Source organism: Diadema antillarum, unplaced genomic scaffold (assembly GCF_040938485.1).
Source record: "Diadema antillarum isolate AM-2024a unplaced genomic scaffold, OU_Dant_1.0 seq00001605_RagTag, whole genome shotgun sequence".
Taxonomy (NCBI): Eukaryota; Metazoa; Echinodermata; class Echinoidea; order Diadematoida; family Diadematidae; genus Diadema; species Diadema antillarum.
The window spans coordinates 426,478-446,443 of record NW_027272318.1 but is presented as its reverse complement, the minus strand read 5'-3'; the positions used below and the strand labels follow the sequence as shown (position 1 = coordinate 446,443).

Below are 19,966 nucleotides of genomic sequence, written 5' to 3'. Positions count from 1 at the left end.
TCTCTACTTTGCCTCATAACGCGGATGTCCATATTATATTCACGCTTCGCTCCATTCACTTGGCTTGTCTCGTCGGTGTTACCAAAACAGCGTCTTAAACAAAACGAGCGACAAAGGGAGAATGAAATACTCAAATTTGTTCAAGTGCAGTTTTCGTCTTTATTGAATAACACCTGATAGATTCGTGTTGTTCGCGAAAATGACAAACAGATATGGCTTCGGATAGTGTTTTAGTATTAGCGAGAACAAATTGGTCTAAAATGTGTTCAAGCAAATTGAGGAATATTACAATATTGAAGGATATACACGTAATTAGAATCAGAAGTACTTAGAAGATTACAACGCAGATTGAGCATGCGATCTTTATTCACGGAGAAAAACAGTAAACACGACAACCTTTGTAATTCTATCCTCAAAACAAATGAACTTAATTCTCATAGCTCACCTTACGGAAGACTAAAAGACCCAGGCTTTGGGTATTTGATCAAAACATCACCATTTCACTGCCGTGGATGGCTTCAGCTCATTGGAAGTGCTGCTGCCTGGTAAGCAGTAGGTGAGGCAGGTTCAAATCCCAGGCTATAATTCTTTTTTTTTCACTTGGCATTCACTGTAATACAAATCGAGCATACCACTGTATTCAAAGAGAGCAACACCCAAAAAACAAACAAACATACAAACAAACAAACAAATGAACTAATAAATTTATCAACAAACAAACCAATAACTTCTGTCACGTATATGATAATGAAAGTAAGTAATCGAGAATTTCTGCCACTCCGCGTTTCATTTTGAAGACAACCAGTTTCACATTATGTGCATATAGGCATCTTGTTTGATTTACTTATTTTGTATATATAGGCTCAATTTCTCCTGAAAAAAGACTGCATCATCGCCATTGCACTCATCCTCACGAAACTTTGAATTTTAGCTGTACAAACTAAGAAAAATAGGTTCAACTTTGCACCTATCAGCCCATAAGGGTGCAAGTTGAACCTATTTTTCTTAGAGTGTATAGTCGTTGTTTGATAGTTATCTACAGTAGATATAAATAAACTGAGAATTCCTGGTGGGTTGTATATACGTGCAGTGCTCCGCGTATCAGTCATAAAATAAGGTACGATTAGTGACTTAAGTGGTAATTGAATTCTTTGGTCTCTTGATTGTGAATTATGAGCAAAGTTGATTCATTGACAAACGTAATGGCTACGTTCAAGCCACTTCTCTTCCAGGATGAGATTCAACCTTAAAGGGATGGTATAGTTTTGGTTGAGATGGGGCTTCAGGTTTCCAACTTTCTTTTTGTGAGATAATGAGAAACCTCTAGGCGTATACAATTCTAGGAGGAATTCAAAGTTTATTTGATGAAAATTTGTTATGAAATGACTGCGATATCCAAAAACAAAGATGTCCTAATAAAAGCTGGGACCCACCATTTGTTTGGAGCACTTTGTTTAACTTTGTTTTTAGATAATTATCTTAGCCTTTTCAAAACCGATGTTCATCGAATAAACTTTGATATCTTCTTAGAATTGTATCCTCTTTAATAGTTTGTAAGAAGTTCCCTAATTATCTCGCAAAAAGTTAAATTCTTAATTCCCCCATCTCAACAAAATCTATACCATCCCTTTAACTGCCCAAGCGCCACCCCATAACAACAGCAGATCAATGCGAGGACAGTCGTAATGTGGCGACTCGTACACTCCATCCACATGTCAGTTCGGAGGCGCCGTGCCACAAGCTATTCCGTGTGGGATAATATGTTTTAAGATTGTAGCCGACAACCTGAGCTTGGGGTATGTGTGTTTCCAAACATAGATTCCCCGGGCACCTAATATACAAGGGGCCCCCGGAGCAACCTCATTTTGACCGAGGATAACATGTATAGGTTTTATCATCGTTCACTCTGCTTGGGTATAATGGCAGGCAGATCAGTATTTTTAAGACTCGACTCAGCATTTCACACAGTGCACATAAACTTCTAGATAATATAGTGTTTGATATCATGAATCGTTACTACCGGATATACATAACATATTAACTAATTTCTGGAGCAACGCCGATGGTAGTGACATCGATATGGAAACGAAAGTTTTAGCAGAAATAATACTTAGAATGGACACATTCATTGTTGTTTTTTTCTAATTCATTTCTCCCCTTCCAGGAACACCCATGTGGACCCTTGTACAGATTGCACCTGTTAAAAATGAAAAGGATCAAGTGGTCTTATTTCTCTGCGTCTTCAAGGACATTACGTCCCTCAAGCAGCCCATTGAGGATGAGTCGGCAAAAGGTAACAAATTAGTATTTTTATTCTGATATTTTATATCTATTATGTATCACATTTTATTACATTATATATTAGACATAATTTCCAAGTGTCACCAAACCCTTTCACCTTCTCTCTCTCTCTCTTTCTGTCTCTCTCTCTCTCCCTCTCTTTCTCTCACCCTTCCTCCATTTCCATTTTGTTTTATATTGCACTATTCTTTTAGATTTAGGTCAAGTGTGAGCGCACCCTTGTTTCTAATTTTAGCTTTGGGTATAATTGTAAGAAGTATTTGTGATGTTCTCTGTAAGTGCTTAAGTTATTTCATGTGGTATATCATGTTTATACGAGTCACATTTTATCAACTGAAAAACATACCGTGTGTTTACCATCGAAACCACTGGGCTAAGCTGCAGTCTAAAACTAATTTCATTAAGATTAGTGAGTGTTAAACCTTTGAGGAAGCTTAGAACGCTCATTTGCGGAACATCCAAGATACATGCGAACGATACTCACGTTTGCGATGAGAAACAAAAAGTGTAATGCTGCATCATTCACCTAGATTCATGTACAGCAATGATACTGATTGGCCTAATTGAGTCGTCCTCGCTTTAAGAATCAAAGCAAACTCCTAGAACCCATTGGAACTTAGAATATTGTTATTACTCAGCAAAGCTTCGGACTAATGATAATATCGGACTAATGATAATACAGAAATGTATTATATTTCTGTATTCGGCGGTATATCAACTCGACTGTATTATCACGTTCGGGTGAGAGTTTTTGAAAGACGAGCGCCAATATTCTTCGACAGTACGACGACCCCTGCTTATTTCAGCTAATATCTTACAATAAACAGAATATGCTATGCCTCCCCCCCCCAAAAAAAAACAAAAAAACAAAAAAACAATCACCTGATGACAGTTAGGTTTTCGGTATAATAACGACCTTTATATCCTTTCAGACACGCTTCATATGCTCCGTGCCCAATGTTTCTCCCATTTTCATCTTATATTCAAAGCTGTAGCCGGAAATCGTGGCCATTTAACACTTGCTCGAAATCGCTTTTTCGAAGAAACAGTAAGTTAAGCGCCGACGCGACGGCGAAAGAGCGAGAAAGAGTATACCGTCTTCGCACTGCGCGGTATAGTAAACACATTCCCGGTCATCTGTTGTTGCTATGGTTACTGTTTGTCTGATTAGTCCGATGATAGATACAAGGGATGGAATCAAAGAAGCATTTCCTGTACCGGACAGCGCACTTGCTGTCGGTACAAGCACATGGCTGAAAAGAGGAGGCACTCTTGTAAACGCAGACTGACACTCCTATCTCGTTGCTAAGTGTCAACCGGAAAGATCGTAGCGAAATCAGGATGTTGTAAATTGGAACTTGGCTCCAAAGGATTTTTGAAAATAAGTTCTGATCTCTGACTGTGGCTGCTGATATTGTTTTTGTTTGGGTTTTTTTCTACGACCGTACATTTTCCAAAAGGTTCACTTTGCACAAGAACCCCAAAAGATCACGTTTAAAGTCAGAATAAAGATATTACCCTGTTTGTTGCTCCAGTAAGAAAACGATTTCAAGATAATGCAGGAAAGTAAGTTTTGACAATAAGATTTAAACAACCCGACAGAGAGAGAGAAAAAACTAACAAGTACATCGAATCTTGTAATGTATCACCCACAAAATGTATCTACATAAATATTTGCTTATTCTCAATGTCTTGTCAATATTTCCCTTCAACAGTTACATTCAACATAAAGTTGAATTGAACTGAATTTCGAGCAAGGTGTAGTCTTAGCAATATTTACGGAAATAATTCAACGTCACCTTGGTAATTAGGCATATTTATTATCCGTGAGGAAGAGTACTAAGAGTTATTACAAACGTGTGAGATCGAATCGCGAATCTGGTTACCGAAATGCAACCAAGGTTTCTGGAGACCGATAAGGAGAATTCACCTCTGAAATTCAAGAACATGAGAGCGACAAAAAGCTCTCAGTCTTATTCCTGGCAGGGCTATCTGTCAAACTGTCGGATGAGGGCGCTCGACATGAACGAGGCCATCATGGTAAACCTTGGGAATCCATCACACAAGTTACTTTCTTCCACGCTAGGAATCAGTCTTCCCTACAACGATGTTCTACTAGCTCGCAACTTATTAAAGCAGGCCTTATATCATGCACAGTAACTTTGTCATGTAATGAACATCATAATCATGCATAACCATTGTACTGAATTACTTCTTATGATTTCCTGTACTCTTAGGCGTGGGCCGATTTGCCAAACTGGCCCGAACGGTTACCCGGAGCCGGTCGGTGCTCGTGCAGGTGGCCCAGCATCTACCCAACATGAAGGCGGAGCAGACGAAGCAAACGCAGATATCTCAAATTTCACACGTAAGCTCAAGAATTTCTTTTCGAGAAACATTGAAATATACAAATGATTTTAAAAACTGAGTGACTGATCTGTAAGGGCCAATGTCGTCAAACATAACTACTTGCGCATCTGATTGCCATGATGCAATTCGAATTGAACAGTGATATTGGTTTGAGAGTTATGTTTGTGGAAAAAAACCGGCCATGATATCCCATGATACACTGCCACCATTATATTCCTTTTCCTGTCCTATCTATAAAAAAGTAGTGTGTGCACGATTTCCGGGAGAACTTATGCATGCAAGGAGAAAGTGTGGCTCGGTAATCTGCATAATTACGGGGTACGTCATCCGCATACCATTATGGCAGTTGGCACACGACGTGAACGGGTTCTTTGATTAGCACACACGGCGTGTGATCAGATTGTGTATGAAGTGTGTATGTGTGTTAAAGTCCATAGCCTTTCAGAGGAATGCTCCGGCAGGAGTACTTAGTATTCTGTTCACGAGATGTTGGTTTAGGTTATTACATTGAATGGAATTTTTTAATGGACGGGAAGCTCCACATGCACGATTTCTATCCATTCATCAATAGAACGCCAACTGGAATGCTTAAGCAGAAATCTTATTCGTTCCCGCAGGCATTCTGTTTTCTTTCCTGTCATTACGACGGCTCTCTTTTCCTTTGCGGTTGCGATCAATCGCACCTTTCTTCTTTTTTTCCAGATTATAATCATTATGTAAATTAGCTTCCAAAAGAGTATTTCCAGTGACAAGGCATCTACGTAACAGACATTAAAGTATATGTTTATTTTAATACTGCTCGTAACCAATCATGTCATTCTCCCCTCCCCCACCCCATCCATTCCCCGTTGTCTCTGAACGCTCATCATGTCTGTTTATGTCACTTCGCAAAAAAAAAAAAAAAAAAAAACTGCATTCCCTCCCTCATCTTGATAGTTATTTTCACAAAGTGTCGCTCGAATATAAACTCACTCCCTACCGTAACCTGGTGGCATGTGTATTAAGTCTATGGGGATTTCGGAATTCAGTATGGATCGGGTTAACTCTGCGGCAGGAAGCTGGTTCTGGATGACGTCATCATTTCCGAAATGAACGTCTATACAATGAGCCGGTCAAGAGGAAGGGGAAGTTCGGACCAGTCAAAAGTTAGTCTGATAAAAAAGAGTAACAGCACAAAGCACAACACCGCAAATTCGATCAACGTCGGACAAAAAAAAAAATAAAAATAGATATTAAGGAAGTTATGAAATTGTGAAGTTTGGGTGGAAATGTCACAAACCACTTCCTGAATAGTCAGTATAAATATGCAAATGAGTGAGTAGATGATGTCATCGCCTCACAATTTGCCATTTAGTTTGTAAACAAGTTCCTGAAATTTCCAGGTTCTTTGTTTAAATGCAATTATGTCCCAGTGTCAAATCCCTATGGGATATAATATTTAACAAATCATTATTCTGAAATCATTCGTCCAGGAGTTACATTATGACTTACACTTTTATAGCTGAAAAAAAAATTCAGTCAGTCTGAATTTCAGTCAGTTTTTCTTTGAGTGTGTGTGTTGTGTGTACAAAATGAATAGAAAATTGTGAGGTGATGACATCATCAGCGCACTCATTTACATATTCATTTTGAATGTTTGACAATTATTTCTTAAAAACTAGCGAAACTTGGCAATTTCATAACTTTATTCTTTTGTCGAATTTTGATCAAACTGTCACTTTTGTGTTCATACATGCAGGTAACTCTTCCATTCAGCTTTTCAGACTAAGAGTTTGAAGTGGTCCTGAATTTTCCTTTAACGACTTCTATGCTCGATGAGATTGTGTTTCAAAGAGAAAGATAGATAAAGAAGAAAGTGCAATTAAAGAGACTTCGTGATCACTGCAATCATCATAATGAGAAATAAGCAGACTTTCGTTATTACCTACGGCCACCCCCTCCTCCCCCCCCCCCCCCCAAACCGGAAAAACGAATGCTGGATAGCAGGCTCGTTCATGCCTATTCATTTAATTGTTTAATTGTTCGATGTTGAGATTGTCGAATCCATTTATCGACAGGAACACCTGTTGTTTCTACAAGTGGACAGGTGGTTACGAGTATGAATTGAACACATTGTAATGTCGCCGCATTTTAAGTGCACATTTCATGAGTTGATTTTGGAATCAATAATATCCCGTGTTACTGCTCGTTCGAACTGACAAACATATTGCCTAAACATTTTTGAGCCTTTTGTCCATAAATTAGCCACTGCAGTCCTTACGCATGATTGACGCAGAACCGACAGTGAACGCAGTATTTGCAGTGTAATGTTCTGAATCCATTTATGGAAATTTCGTCTTCATTTTTTTCCCCTTTCCATTTCCGTTCAGATGATGAGCCTGGATGCCGAAGTCTTACCACAGTACAAGCGTGAAGCGCCCAAGACTCCTCCCCACATTATCCTTCACTACTGCACATTTAAGACTATATGGGACTGGGTGATTCTTGTACTTACACATTCTATACCGCTGTTGCAGTGCCTTTCAATGTGACCTTCAGCACCGATTCAACCCCGGATTTCATGACGCTAGTTGTTATCGACGGTAAGAAAGCTATAGCAGTTGTTCAAATAATATGATGCTATCGAACATGCTTCGCAGAACAGGAATGAGCACATATACGCTCTCATAGCGACAAAATGAAAGTATACATTTGACTTTTAAACAAATATTATTTGTACAATATTCAAAATCTGAACAACAAAATGACAACCCAACTAAAAGCCATGACTTCTTTCTTAGTTACATTGCAGATTCTGCCCCTAACCCTATACCAAAAAAAGTAAGACCCGGCCCTGGAAGCCTCCCTCCCTCCCCCCCCCCCCTTTCTTCCTCACTCACGCACATAAGCCTACATCAAAACCACCCCGCTTCCTCTACAGTGATATACCACGCCATGTCCGCCAATTTGACACTCCTGACGAAATGTTACGAGATGTGATGGAGAATATAAATGAAATATATTACAATAATAACCTCACCATTTCTTCCATCGAAAGGTCAAAATTTGGGTGGTGACGTCAATATGGGAGTTTTATATAGTGCATTCGCATTGTCTGCACTATACTCGAAAAAGCTTGCCAAGCCTTCTACCCCTCCCTGGCAGCGATAAATGACCACATATTCAAGCAGACTGGGGCTTAAAAAAAGTCACAGAGAAAAAATAGGAAAAATTGGTCCCAAGACATAATCATGCTCCTGTGACAATTGCTCCCATGAAATATTTGCACCCTATGCCAAACATTATTTCTCTCCACAAACATAACCCTAACCCTAATCTTAATCCTCGCATCAAACCAAACACAAAACTCTATCACAATCCTAACCCTAACCCTAAATCCTTGGAGAAAATAAGACCCGAGCAATATTGTGGCTGGAGCAAATGTCGTGTCACCGAAAGAATCATTAACAATTTCAACAAAGAGAAATTGAATAGCCAATTCTCGTTTGTGTTCACGTCCCAATTATCTCATTCATTCTAAATGAAACGGTTTGCTGATGAATTTAAATTCCTCGAATTGTTTTTTTTTTTCATGAGGACTGAGTAACGAGCTTTTTTAATTAGGCGTAAATATATAATAATGAATTGATATCAATGCCGACAGCCTTTTTGCAATAGGCTCTCTGGCTATTATGTGTGTGTGTGCACGCGCGTGTGTGTGTGTCGTTTGTGTAAACTGATGGGGATCGTGTCCGTCTACGCACAGAGCTTGCATAAACCGCCCTTTGCATCCTTGATGATGATATGTGGCTTGGTGGCACGTATACATTTCATGAGAAAACTAATAAACTAAGGTGTATGAAATCGTTTTTGGAAACGACCACAAATACGTCAGCGTGTGTGATCAAAATACGACAGGCTTTTCGTCACTTTCAATTAAACATTCAGGAGTTTTTCTCTGCTAAAATTCATATTATGATTTCCATGATATATTGCAGCTTATCGAATATAGATTGTGTCCTTGATATCTGGGTTTCGCTTTCGGGCTATCCCAATAACGCTTAATCAGTTTACTTGTATTTTCATGATTTCCCTTTATTTGGAAAGAGCATATGGCAAGCTTTAATCGCATCAGGTTTCATCACTTAATTACACCTGTTCAATTGCATTTTTAGCACTTCTCTCAGACGTTATCAAAAATAGCTTTTTTAGTGTAACCGCATGTGACCAGAATCACAATATTATGTCACTTGCACATTGGCGGTCCCCAAAAAAACCCCACAAACCTATATGACGTCAATCCTAAATACAGCAGAATTTAAAACTAAATAAAGGGGAGAGTTCGAGTTCGTTAACCTCACAAACTAGCGCACCTCACAAACATGACGTCATAATGTTATGCCCATAGATAAAGGAGATAAAGAATGCATTTTAAAGGGAAGCGAGATCTGTTTGGCTTCGCGCTGTCACCTTGAAGAATCCTCGTCACTAGCCATGGATATTTCCTTCTTTTTCTATATATATATATATATATATATAAAATATATATATATATATATATATATATATATATAATATATCTATATATGCTTGTCTATATATACAGTATATGTAAATATATAAATATATATTTATATATTCATATATTCATATACTTATATATACCGTATTATATAGACACGCACGACATAACAAACTTACGAATCTATACTGGATCACAATGTTTCCTAATTTTAAACCTTTTTCACTCCTTTACCTCTGATCTTTCTCTCTCTCTCTTCACTTGTGCGTGGATCCGTCCAAGGTCGATTTGTTTGCAAATACGAAAATACGTCATGAAGATGAGATTCTACAATCTTATATAACTTATATAGCAAAAACACTTTGATACAATGATTGCAGTCTATAGCCAGTGGGGCAGAAAGAGCATGATTTTTTTCCCCTAGTTTTTCTATAGACATTACATAGACAAAACTTACTTGAACACGACATCATATTCTGTTTATCAATTCTTGCATGATACTATGGCTTTGTCTATTCTAATCTGATGGATTTGTCTTTATTCTTTTATCCGCAAAGAAACATATACACTCACAAACAAGAAATGCTTTAACAGCTAGTATTTCACTCAAATAATGCTGCTTAATCATCATAAAGATTTCTACGTGCGAAGAAGTAATTTCTACCGATTCATGCAAAGATGAAATCATCCAAAGACCTGCACTATGTAAGCATATTATAACTCTGACGTCATTATTCAACTTTATCACCTTAACCTTTTATTCACACGAAATACAAAATATAACGCATGAGTTCTTGACTTAATACGACGTACTCTTCGGCGATGTCACAGGCAACCTTTGCTCCGGAAGTGAGCGTAAAATTCAAGCACCATCATGAACGCAAGTTTTATTAAAGTTTGTTTAGTTTATGTTTAAAGTGCATTCGTACTTGACCTCTTTTTTTTCTCTCTTTCGTTTTCTACATCAGGTATCGTGGATATCGTCTTCTTTATCGATGTCATTCTCAACTTCCACACGACTTTCGTCGGCCCGTCGGGCGAGGTGGTGTCGGAGCCCAAAATCATCCGCATGAACTACCTGAAGTCATGGTTCATCATCGACCTCCTCTCGTGCCTCCCTTATGACGTCATCAATGCATTTCAGAGCTCCAACAATGTAAGGCATTGTTTTCGTCATCCTCTTTTGTTCTGGACTGCGAATGAAAAAAAAAAAAAGTTTTCCATAAAAAATTAACAAACAAAAACTGCGCATACACACCACAGTTTAGTATTCTAAAACTCCCGCGCAGGTCGCATTCCTTTCTGTTATCTATCTGCAATCCTTCTCACATTGCCGTACTTCCCTATCCGTCAAAATGGTACATCCCAATAGGTGCATTACTCAGGACAGCCATTTTGCTGTATTTTCATGCTATTCTCTCGCTGTGCACCATGCGCTATGGAACAATGCGGCTGTATGGATTGGCAATCTCTGTACATGTCTTTGGTCAATCAACAAAAAGAAACAAACAAGCAAAAAAGGGAGGGAAAATTACCTTTCAGTGCTCTAGTGAATGAAATATATAATCTAGACATATGCCAAATATGCATGTAAAGATGCTGATTTTCGTTTTTGGCGTATTGTAACGTTTCTCCAAGTTAGAGCCACGCATCAAACATAAACTTTGTTTAACTGTAGTAAAGTTGTAATATGCAAATTTGGTATTATACGTGTGCCACGCTTGGAAATTGAGACAAGGCTGTGTAATTTGTTATTTCATCATGATTATCCAACCAATACTCGACACTGTTTTATTTGTCTAGAAACTCTCGACATCCACTTTCGCCTGCTTTTAATTGGCCTTAAAGCACGCACCCTTATTCGTGCAGGTGGAGAAATGTAGAAAGGCAGTATTCTTACAGGCTTCTTCGGTCCCCTTAGTAAATACATAATAATACGAGCCACTCTAGTACGATATTCAGTGATGACGTATAGAAAACATGTTCCCCATACTTTCTTAAAAGTAAAACTGATGAGGTGCCAAACGTTATTTCCTTTGTTGGTAAACGAAAATGCCTTAGTTTGAGATTGTCAAAGCAGTGCTGTCTTAAGACATTTTAATTGGTTGAAACCTACAAAGAGAATCAATGCCTGCTGGAATTCCAACACGACCTCCAAGTATAGAGCGCCTCACTGCGACTCCCTAATTGCATTGCTGACGGATGTCTTTACTTCCGTCGGTGAAAAAAAAACACCAAACAAAACAATACAAAAACGAAGGGTACAAAATGTTCTTGGGAATCGCGATGAATAATTCTACCGAGTGAACAGCGACGCGTCTATCCACAAACCGCCGTTGGCGTCGCGCTTTGCACCTCTTCCATTTTCCAAAATAAGGCGCCACCACCGGAGCCAATCAGTCAGAGAGGATTAATGGGACCATTTTTACCACCTCCCTTTCTACGAGCAAACATTGATTATACATTTCAAATCCCTTCTGTACCATCACGATTCCTGGTGTGCAAGCGGGAATCGCTCGGAGAATTTCCCTCTTCTTTCAATCATAGCAGTGGGTAAGAGGAGCTTCAGTATACCGCTCTCCTGATAAACAAGCTGTATACACATGATGTACTATTATACCTCATGTTCTACCTACTTTGTTTTTGTTTATTCTTTGTATAAACACCAACACTAGCTTACAACACAAAAGCACACTCCACGAAAATGTACACACACATTTGCGTGTGTATTTATATATCATAGATATTCGCATACCAACCTTTCGCGGTGTATAGGCTTAGTTTCACTGCACATTGTCCTGTTACAAGAATATTAACGACCACACTGAAGAACTGACTACAGATATTCGTTCTTAGAGCACTATATCATTTCTGCTTTTGAATACATCGTTTGGTTCTCTTGTCATGTATAGCTAGTCAGTACACTGTCTCTAACCCAATTACACACAATGTCAGTTCGCGACTTCTGTGCACAGGAGGCGGTAAACATTGCAATGTTTGACGTTTTGGTTTGCGTCTGAATATTGATCCGTACAGGTGACTTCTGAAAGTTGTGTGAAACCATGCGGTTAAAATGCCGCGTATGGCAGAATGAATGCTCTCCTACCTTGAATAATAAACTTGCTCGCACGTAGACATATAAGAACGCTGACGACTGTATGTTTTTTTTTCCGTGAAGCTGCCAGTAAAATAATCACACACACACTCACACAAAAAGAAAATTGAAACAAAACAAAGACTGCTGAAAATACGTTTTGCTTAGAGATTTTCTCTCCCCGAAAGCGCCAATGTTAGCCCAAGATAGCATTCCATTCTTAAAGAATTCTTAGCAGCAATCAAGGTCTGCCACATCTCCCCCGTCGGTGACCGGTTGCCATAGTAACACCATCGCAGCGACAAAAACCCAACGTCTGCTCATGACATCGGTTGATATTGACGAAAACAAAATACGAAGGTCGGTTCCTTTCTCGTCGCTATCACTCGACGCCAGTGCTCCAAAAGGACTTATTTTCAAAATCATAACTCAACAAAAAAAGCTGTCTCACTTCTCTGTGTTCATCCGTTTCGGCAAACACCGGCACATCTTAATACATTATGGGAAAAAGAAAACATCCTTTACACGAGCATGCAAACTCCAAGCATTTCTGCCATTCATGACTTATTGCATTATATACGCCACAGTCTATAACGAGAGTGGGAGTGGGCTGGTGCAAATTTCAGTGAATGCGAGCTACTCCTATAGGGCGAACCGGTTGACATTTCGCTGCTAGTCCGTGACTATCATTGTGTAGCCGGATGAACATTCATTTGTGTTCCCCTGCAAAAGCGCCTGTAATAGAATTTCAAAAGAATCAAACACAAAAAAGCGAGTGCCCTGTTCGTGGTAAATTGACAGGAACTTTCTATCAAAGACAACAGTATTTGCTTGGATATTGACCCTCAAATCAAACGTTACATAGAGGTTCCTTGGAAGAAGCCTCTGTCTTGTGACAATGTGATCGGAGTTAAAAATATTTTTGACGCGCTGATGAAAAATGATTAGCACTCAGTCTTAGGTTTATGTCGTGTTCTCAGACCCGGCACTTACTTGTTAGACACCCGTCGTGATAGGTTGATATCTACTGAAGATGGTATTGTTAACGGCAGCAAAACACCATTAACACATTGATTAGATCACTCCATCCTTTTGAAAGATAATGCATGTCATCAATGCTCTATACCGCAATGATCCCATGTGAAGAAAATCATAGTTCTTATGCAGAAGTTATTTCGATTGTGTGCGCCCTATACTGTTTTACTCTCATCTAAGGTAACACATATTGCATATGAAAACTCTATACGTGGTATAAGAAGCATGTCTTTGTGTTTTAAGGAAATTTAGGAAAGAACAGACAGTACATTTTAGGACTCCAGAAATTTCTCAAACATTCATAGTATATTGTAGTCTTTGCTGTAAAGCAACGAATACATTATAAAGCCGGGTCAGTACTTACATTTTCAAATATGTGTTTCTTATCATCTTAATTAAGGTGAGGGGGTACAGTGAGCAAAACTTGGTAGAAGTGTATGGACCGTTGACTTTGACTTTTTCCAATAGCTATACAGTCCGGCAGAAAATAATGTAGGAAGAGATATCATGCATTCTTTTGAAGGCTTGAAACTGCATGTTACCCGCGTACCTACTAAACACATGTCTGTTGAGTTCCATTACCCGTAACAACCATTTTGTTTCGAAACAATTGTTTCTGATGCATCTAAATCATTGTTGAATTGAGGAGCTGCTGTGGTTCCGTGGGCGAATCTCCTAATCTTGGGGTCACGGGTTCGAGTCCTGTGGCTGCAGCAAAACAAAATGCCTCTTAAAAAGGACCACTGCACTCGCTATTCTAGAAGATTTAGAGGAATTAATGACATCTTTCCATTAGAACGACTGCTTACAACAGACGATGATTGTTTAGTTCGTAGTTTAAATATGTGGGTATGTGCAGACATGCTAAAGCCTTTTAATAATCTAAAAATATATATCTCTTCCCCCGGGTTACAAGCACTCAATATCCTCCTTGTAGTATAGTGTTAGTATCAGTATTATCGTTATCATCATCATTAGAAGTAGTAGTAGTAGTAGTAGTAGTAGCAGAAGTATAGTATTTTTGTAATTGTTTTGTTGCTTAATGATTTTTGCGTGATAAATTGCTTTCATGAGGACCTGAATATTGAAGGTTATGGAATTTTGAAGTTTAAAGTTCTTTCAATATCATTTTATATGTGCAGCATGCTCAAGTCGTCCGTCTCTTTCCCCACCACTCTCTTGTCTTGTTGCATAGAAGAAGATTAGCGGCATATTTAGTGCGCTGAAAGTAGCTCGACTGCTCCGCCTCGGCCGAGTCGTTCGCAAACTCGACCACTACATCGAGTACGGGCTCGCCTTCCTCATCCTCCTCATGCTGAGCTTCTTGCTCTTCGCACACTGGCTGGCCTGCGCCTGGTACGCCATCGGCTACGACGGCCTCCGGAAGAACGACACGAACTCGTGGTTGCTCAAGTTCGGCAACGACATGGACCAGCCGTACCACAGCTACGAGAACGGGACAGTGCGGCGCGGTCCCGACATCGGCAACGAGTACGTGTCAGCTCTATACTACACCATGAGCAGCCTGACGAGCGTCGGTTTCGGCAACATCTCGTCGAACACGCTCTATGAGAGGCTCTTCACCATTGGCATGATGGTCATTGGATGTGAGTTTGCTTCGATGTCATCTCGTTGTCTAGCATAAAGTTATCCCGCTGCTGAAAAGAGCACAGTGTCCCACAGTGCGAAACATAATGTGAAGCACAATGTGAACACATTGTGAACACAGTGTGAAATATCTTCACATTGTTAAATTCCAGCTTTTTAACAGTGCGAACATAATGCGAATCATCAATTCACATTGTGAAACAGAACATACACACTGTGGAAAACCACATCACAGTGTGAAATCATCTCCGCACTCTTAAATTCGAGCGTTTTCACACAGCGCACGATGTGAACACACTGTGAACACACTGTGGGACACTGTGTTCTTTTAGCAGGGATCTGTCGTACTTTCACATCATAAAGTTGGTATACTTTTGAAGTGTATTGCCTCCCTGCTTTCAACTTGACTTTGACAAGCAGGAGTAAAATTATCTGGCAGAATCCTAGAAGTTCCATCAAAGTAAGACACGAATAAGAAAGTTCTGGAATTTTGAAGATTCATATTGTTTTTACTGTTTTGTGGTGTCGGACGCAATCACATTATGCAAATTAAATGAGATATTCCATGTCGTCAAGATTACTTGTTTGCGAGATACACACAATACGTTATGTTAAAGATAACATTCTTGGTTGACAATGCAACAGCTACAACCGCTTAAACGTCGTCAGCGCTACGTTTTTATTACACTATAATATTTGCGAGGGAGACTATTCTATCCCTTTTTGATTTCCTTCTTTTAAGAAAAAAGTGGGGAACTTGCGGAGCCAAGCCACCACAATCTCATCAAATTGCATGGTGTGTTTTGCCACTAAAATCACCGCTATGTTCGTATTATGAGATACATTAAACTCCCATAGCCATCTTATTTCATGTCGGATTTTTTTTTTTACAAAACCCCTCCAACTCTGTGCTTGATATTGCTCTTTGTGTCAAATTCGACATGGTGATGGATTGGATTCGCGTTTTCAGCGCTTCTGAACTCATTTTCTGTTACTGTTGATTGATAATGTCTAAGACGAGGAGCCTGTTCCTTTTCTACGCCTCGTTCACATCACGCGCTTATGATTTTTTCTTTTTAAGGAAAAAATAACTCTGCTCGTGACGTGCATTCTGATTCTGCGTCAGCCTGACTTAGCCGAATCTTAACTATTAAAAAAAAAGAGTTTGATGAAAAATATACCTTCAGTGGCAGTCTGTTTGTCATACTGGCATCCTGTCGTTTCTACTCAAGATTGCATGCGAATGACAAGGATATGCTTGAACAGTGACTTACATTCTTTTGTGTGTTCTAGCGCAAGTGATGCTTGAAGTATATCATGTTCGTGATTAATCGAAAGAGTATTCACAAGATAAAGGGGAGGGGGAAGGAGTGCTTTAGGAGCTAAGTTAAAGTAAAGGGCTTGAGAGCGTAGGAAGAAACATGTTAGAAGTCATTTAAATGTGTAGATGCAAAGTATGGATGTTTGCCCGCGCTTTTGTTACACATATCCCATAAATCATGTTCTATATACACACAAAATTTGAGCTATAAGTATCATGTTAGGAAATCAGCAAATCACATTTCAAACTCGGGAGCATCGATCGAGGGGCGGGGTAGATCAGCCGACAGACTTGAAGAGAACTCGGCGAGTCCGTCTCCCGTGACGGTGATTAAATTACCGATTCCGACGGAGATGGGAATACGTCAGATGCACCTGTGGGCGAAATAACACCAACACAACTTAAGGAGTTCATTTTCATCACCCTTCTCCATTGCGTGTTCATTCTGTATTTATAAGATGCCTCGGTGTGTTGTTGGTGTCACCCTACACCGTGAGTCGGTATTATATGAGACAGGCGCTCTGTATTGAAGTAACCCTAGCCTGTTATCTTTTCTTCTTTTATCCTTTGTTCTCTCTCTCTCTCTGTCCCTCTATCTATCTCTTTATCTCATTCCTTTTTCCCTATATCCATCTTTGTCTATTTCTCTCTTTCGTCTATACACAAGTATTGAAATGATTTTTATTCTCATTTTCCATATCGCTCTCTCTGCTGTTTGTTTAATCAACATTTCTTTTTCTCTCCCCATACTAGCTCTCCTGCCTCCCTTTCCCTATATATATATATGTATATATATATATATATATATATATATATATATATATATATCCCTCTCCTATCTTTCTCTCTCTCTTTCTCTCTCTCTCTCTCCATATCTCTCTCACTTTCTCCCTCTCTGTCTGTTTCTCTCTTCTCCTCCCTCCTCTCTTACTCTTTATGTCTCAGTTTTCATGTTCTCTCCTTTTTTTCCCATGTATAGCTCTTTGAGATATTTGCTTAATCCAGTCTTCGTTTCTCCCCTCATTATGTACTGCATTCTTTCGCTTTCATTCATTCATTCTTTCTTTCTTTCTTTCTTTCTTTCTTTCTTTCTTTCTTTCTTTCTTTTTTCCCTCCTTCTCTCTCGGTCTCTTTGTCTATCTCTTTCCGTATTCCTAAATATCAATTTCAATATATTTCTTTTCAACCTGCATATTTTCATTGTTCTCCCCTCCCCCTTCACTCTATACCGCTCGTTTTATTCTCCTTTCCTTTGTGCACAAGATATGCCTGTCTATATGACATTGGGGGTAATCAATAATTTAGACTGTACCGCGATAAAAATATCGAATCATATACGCACACTCACTTCATGGACTAGATTAATAGAAATGGAAGGTAAAAGATAATAAGATTATTTCAAATGCTTATTTATGATAAGCACTGAAGAGGTCTGTCAATATACTGCTGTATGGAACGTTTTGCACGCCTTTTGGTTTAACTGCATCGAAAATCCAATTGTGCGCATAATATCCAAAAGCAGCTGGATAATAAGGCAGTACATAATCTAACCTTTCTTACTGTTGTGATATTTTTCCTTGCAGTCACTTTATCGGATTTGATTTAGCCCATTGTAATATTTTATCAGTCTTAAATTATTAGGGAAAAACTCGTACAAAGCTTTTATGCGATTGCATATACAAAGCACTGAAAATATTACTGAATGTTGTCAGGATTTTGTAACAACACCAGTATCAAATATTCAGAACAATTTGTTTCAGATTCCCTGTTTTTGTGTTGTTGTTTTTCAATCTTAAATTTAACTTGTTAGAATTTTCTCTAAGCGTTTATGAATAATGGCTTACGTTCTTCACTGTAATATGTTCGTAAATCTGACATCCACCATGATATAATACAATCAAACTGGCAGAAAGATTGTTTATTGTTTATTTTTGTCTGTTAATTTTTGGGGTTCATTAACATTGTCACTGATATAACATTAATTGAGTTCGTCAGTTCAAATTGAATTCCAGCCATCCGCAAGCAATCTTACAGGAAGGCCAATCACAACGCTGTGTATGATAATGTGTAATCAAATTTTGATAAGAATAGAAATGTTAAGGGCAAACTGTTGCCTTGATATCATTATTTCAGCCGACCAGTAGAACTGCGAAACCATGCCTCTGATGAAAAACTGTTTATTTATTGTCTTGGGTGTGTTTGTGGTGACTTTATGAGTATCATCAATTTCTAAGTTTGTTGTCGGTGGTACATAGCAATACGAGGTGGTTATGTTTAGGAGCACTTTTGCCGAATTGCACATAAATACACCACAGTGTGACATCAGCGAGAAATGAGAAGATGACATCTTGGTTGTGACAGTGTGAAAAAAAGATTTGTGCTTGACCCAGCAGCACACTATCATCCTCCGGAAATGTATTGAATATCCATGACAGTGTAAACACCAACACACTGAAAATACAACTGTGTAAAAGACCACACAAGCACGATTCGCTTGAACACAGTGTGGGCTCTGATAGTAACAGTACACACTCCTCACAGTGTTGCCTCCTGTGTTGCAGGGGCGTGTGGCTATAGATCACATCCACACTTCAGAGACTGCTTTCACAGTGTGTTAATGATTGCAAAATACTGTGGATTAAAGGGATGGTAGATAGTTGCGGTTGAGATGGGACTTCAGGTTTCCAACGGTATTTTTTACGATGTTTTTTTTAAAGAAAATGAGCAACATTTTACGAAATATGAAAGAGCATTCTTCTTAAAAGTTTATTTGATGAAAATTGGTTTTGAAATGGCTAAAATATCTATTGAAAAACAAAGCAATCCCAATAAAAGGTGGGATCCATTTTTATTGAGACCGCTTTGTTTTACTTGGTTTTTGATTATCTTAGCCATTTCAAGACCGATTTTCATCGAATAAACTTTGAATTCCTCTTAGAATTGTATGTCGTTAACATTTCATTAAGTGGTTTCTAAGTACATGTATCTCGCAAAAAGTTAAAAGCTGAATCCTCCTCTCAATTAATACAATCCCCTCTAAGCATCTAACAGCGACGCCGGGTTAGACGTAGTAGCAAACACTCTTTCTACCACAAGAAAGAATCATGGTATTTTGAGTTGCTTGAGTCATGTTCATCACTATTCGTTACTTCTTGTTTTTTCAATTTTCAATTCAAGTCAAATTTTCATATTCGATACAATTTCAAGGATGATTCTGATTTTTACCAATATTTTCATTGGTTTTTTTTCTTCTTTCACGAGCGGCCCACACGGTCTTTCGCAAAACGCACATTGATATTCAACTTCAATTTAATTCAATTCAATTCAATTCAACTTCAATTCAATTCAACTTCAATTCAATTCAATTCAATTCAATTCAATTCAATTCAATTCAATTCAATTCAATTCAATTCAACTTCAATTCAATTCAATTCAATTCAGAATGATTTTATTTTATATTGACTTCATTTCATTATACTTCAGGCATTATAATGTATCTTTACTGTAAGTTCACAAGCATTGTTTACTCTGTTAAGTTCACATTGTTTTGTTTATACAATTTCTATCACTGAAGAAAGTGAGATGTATATTACGTTATTCTTGTTGTCGAAAAACGGAAATAAATTTGAATTTGAATTTGAAGGAAAACAAACGAGCAATGTATTCTACAGCAATATATAAACACAAATGGATAAAACTATTTGTTCAAAATGATAGTATTATTGGAAAAGAGAGG

General features: G+C 38.5%; 1 protein-coding gene across 1 annotated transcript in view; it reads left to right on the top strand.

Annotated features, from left to right (window-relative positions):
* Positions 1–19,966, top strand: part of LOC139711047 (voltage-gated delayed rectifier potassium channel KCNH1-like) — a 33,458-nt gene that overhangs the window by 7,241 nt on the left and 6,251 nt on the right. The window contains 6 exon segments of the mRNA XM_071622968.1: positions 2,165–2,293; positions 4,539–4,669; positions 7,041–7,163; positions 7,166–7,253; positions 10,141–10,328; positions 14,497–14,908. Of these exon segments, the coding sequence (XP_071479069.1) occupies positions 2,165–2,293; positions 4,539–4,669; positions 7,041–7,163; positions 7,166–7,253; positions 10,141–10,328; positions 14,497–14,908 (1,071 nt within the window).